This window comes from Austrofundulus limnaeus, unplaced genomic scaffold (genome assembly GCF_001266775.1).
Source record: "Austrofundulus limnaeus strain Quisiro unplaced genomic scaffold, Austrofundulus_limnaeus-1.0 Scaffold117, whole genome shotgun sequence".
Classification (NCBI taxonomy): Eukaryota; Metazoa; Chordata; class Actinopteri; order Cyprinodontiformes; family Rivulidae; genus Austrofundulus; species Austrofundulus limnaeus.
In genome coordinates, this window is record NW_013952519.1 from 1,534,280 (window position 1) to 1,537,919 (window position 3,640).

Genomic DNA, 3,640 nt, shown 5'->3' on the forward strand with positions numbered 1-3,640 from the left:
ACTTTAAATTGCACTCAGAGATCTCAGATCCAGATGTTTTGTCTTTCCAAACATCCAACATCAGATTTAAATAAATCTGAAGGAACCAGTCAGAGATTATAAATTATTTCAACACGTCCATCAGATTATCAGGTAAACTTTTCTCTCTAAATAAATAATCTGCATTCACCAATTCCAGCCTGTCCAACGATCCAGGACATTCTGATGAAGAGCATCACCCCCCAGATGTTCAGCATGCAGCGCACCTGCAACACACACAGTAAACCTGTGATAAATAACGTTCTTTATCCGTTTAGCATCTTTAGCTTCACGCAGACACTGACCAGGACTCCTTTGATCCAACCAAACTTGACGGTTCCTCCTTTTGCCTCCTTGGCCATCAAAGCTGCCGCCTCCTCGGCTGCTGATGGCTCCTCTCCATTGGCCAGGCCGTCCTCAAACGGCTCCTGAGGAGACGAAATGAACAAAGTCGGAAAGGTGCTGAATTTATTTCACTTTTAAATATATTTAACATCACAAATACATCTCAGAAGTGGAAATGGGCTCCACAGAATTGGATTAAAATCCTTTTTTAAATGAATTTTTCATATATTTTTTATAATCCACGGCTATTTTAAACGTTCTGGTCTATGGAGGACCGAACCTGACATAATTGGAGATAAATGTGGACGTACAACAACAACGTACAATATATATTATTATTTATCATTTATAACAGCAGTTTTACATAATCACAATTATTTCATTGTACATTTTTTTACAATCTTATTTTTATAAATCCTTTTATTTTATTATCTCTTTTTATTTTTGCTAAGTTTTCAATTACTTTTTAATCATACAACTTTTTATTTATGGTCACAATAATTAATATGTATTTGTTTGCTTTTTTGTCACCTTATTTATCAGGCATTGATTTATTTTCACCTCTAACACCTCTTTGTATTTTCTCACCTCCTCTGTTTTCTCCTTCGTCCGTTTTATTAACGTACTTTTCCCCTCACTTTGTCTTTTCCAATTACGGCAGGATCGGTCCTCCATACAGCAGAACAAAATGTAATGATTTAGTTCATCAAGCATATTTAACACAATTTTTAAATCAGTTTTGTTGAATATCTGCAACAAATAAACAAAAACAAGTCAATTTAATAGATCGGATCTGAAAAACTGAGAAAGAACTAAATGTAAAACCAAATTATTTTATTAACCAATTATCTGTTAATGAACTGAGAATGGACTGTTTGTTGTTTGTTAAACAAGATCACGTTGAACACTTATAAAAATGATTTTTTTCTGACGTTTTAAAGGATTTTACTCCAAAAACTGAAATTATGCTGCCTTCAGGCCTCCTTTAAAAGACATGGTCTGAACAGAATACACCTGTTTTGATAAAAACAGGAAAAGATATAAGAGAACAAGTGGAGTTTAGTTCAGTTTGTCTTCTCACACGGAGCGAAATGAAAATTAAGAGCAACGTTTGAAAACAGAGGAAGAAAGATTCACTTTTTAAAAACCATCAGATCCCATAAACCTTCCTAAAACGACCACAGCTGCTCTGCTGGATCAATAACGGCGCTGATGGAAGCTCAGCTGAAAGTGTTTTTGTGCTTCTCTTTATTTACATTGTTCATTTGAGACCAACAAGACAAACAGGAGTCCTGCGGTTTCCTGACATCCTTCCATTTGGTTCTCAGAAACATCATCTTCTGGACAAACTGACATCTTTTCTAAAACATATAGCTTTTGTAACTTGATGAAAGTGAGCTTCAGTCAGTCTGATGATGAGTGAACCCACATGTCTGTCGGCTCAATAAAAACACTGACAGAGAACTTAAAAAGAACTAGACGTGGGTTTTTACCATGTAAAAACAAGTGTGCATTGCCTTTGCCTGCAGCTTTGAACTGTGACCAAGTTGAAATGTGTTTGCTAATCAAGTACCAGCTTGTGTCTGCCAAGTCAGCAGTTGTTTGAAATGAGGGTAATTGTGTGAGAATATGACAATCAGAAAATATGTAGTTGTAATGAAACATTTTGTTTATGGCTGGGATTGAACGCTGATCTCCCTCATGAAAGCCCATGTTCACCATGAGACTATAGGAGCTCTCCCAGTGTTAAGTTTGCATGTGTGCTGAAAGAGGCCAAATTACCAATGCAATTGTTGACACTAAACTGCAATATATTACAACAATGAAGGAATATTAGGACAATATTATAGTGAAATATCAAAAATACAATCATGTTTGTATTGTAAACACTGAACTACTGCTGTCCCCCTACTACAGCGCTCCCATTGGCAGTATCACTCCACCCCCTGTTAACAATGGGTATTAATTAGGTGTGAACGATAGCCATGTGATGTGAGTATCAGTCACCTGGAGGCAGGACTCAAAAGCCTGAATTTTGCCTGAAACTCTCAGACTGAAGAAGTCTCTTGGAAGAGAGACGAAACGTTTCATTAAAGAAGAACCCGTCCAGAAGACCTATACAATTTTTTTTCTACTGAACTACTGAGTTTAAATATTATTAAACTATGGTTCATTTCTGAGTAGATACAGCATGGGGCAGTATTGGACCAATGCAAGGCTCCATTGACTCCCATTATTTGATTTTAAACATTAATATTTCAAAAATTATAAGTTGTACAGGCACCAAAAGGCATAGCAACCATTTGACACAGGAGCTTTACAGATATAAATTACAATGGCATCTCTAGGACAAAGTATGCAGGAGGAGAAGCATGGCAAAGTGGAGATGACTTGGATGGGAAACGAATCACAATAGTGTGCTGACAAGAAGCAGAATAATCAACAAAACCCAGAGAGAAATATTTTAGCTTTAAGGTTCAAGTTTGAAAACTTTAATAGAAGCTCTTAATAATGTCTCCTCACCACCTCCTGATGAGTTCAGAACCAGTCCGTTTCAGTTAAATTATAATTTATATATTATAACAAACCATTTATTTTATTTAAAGAAACTATTGGCTCTTTAAAAGGCTCTCAAAGCAAAGCTGGATTTTTATAACGAGTCAACAAATAAATGATGTATCCTTAGAGTCGGGTTCAATTAGAGTTCAATAAAAAGCTTTTAAAATATGAACCGCAACTAATTTAAGACCAGTTTTATACTTTTAGTCCAATAAAACAAAAAAGCTCCGTTTGATGATGTCAATTATTAATCGTGTTGGATAAATAAGAGATGAGAAATCCAGTAAAGTTGCACAAAATGTTTGGTTTGTGCCTCCTGAAATACATTTTGTCTTAAGAGTTGGATTATTTGACTGCAGTTTTTTTTTTTTTTTTTTTGAGGAACCATCTGGACAGATTTGTGTTTCAGTGTTTTTGTGTGTTTAAATCCAGATTTAAACACAATGAGGAGCAGAGCCTTGAAAAATAAAGAAAATAAACTTAAATAAAATAAAATAAAAACTCAACTCGTCAAATTGAATCGTGGTAAAGAAAATTTAACAACCAGGTCACAATTTGAAAATATACCCAGGATTGGTGTCCTTGATTCTGGGCTCAAAGATAATAAACAGAAAAGTGGAAGAGAAAAACTTCGTTTCTGGTTGAAACAGTCTTTTCTGCATGTGTATGGAGCTAACTTAGGGCCATGAGTTTTGTTCAAAAATAAAAAAGTTTTTGA

General features: G+C 35.2%; 1 protein-coding gene across 1 annotated transcript in view; it reads right to left on the reverse strand.

Annotated features, from left to right (window-relative positions):
- The window catches only part of slc12a2l (solute carrier family 12 member 2), a gene marked incomplete at its 5' end in the record, with an annotated part of 16,325 nt that extends 15,879 nt beyond the window's left edge, over positions 1-446 (reverse strand). Inside the window, 2 exon segments of the mRNA XM_014014645.1 lie at positions 170-245; positions 324-446. Of these exon segments, the coding sequence (XP_013870099.1) occupies positions 170-245; positions 324-446 (199 nt within the window).
- Positions 447-3,640: the final 3,194 nt, after the last annotated feature.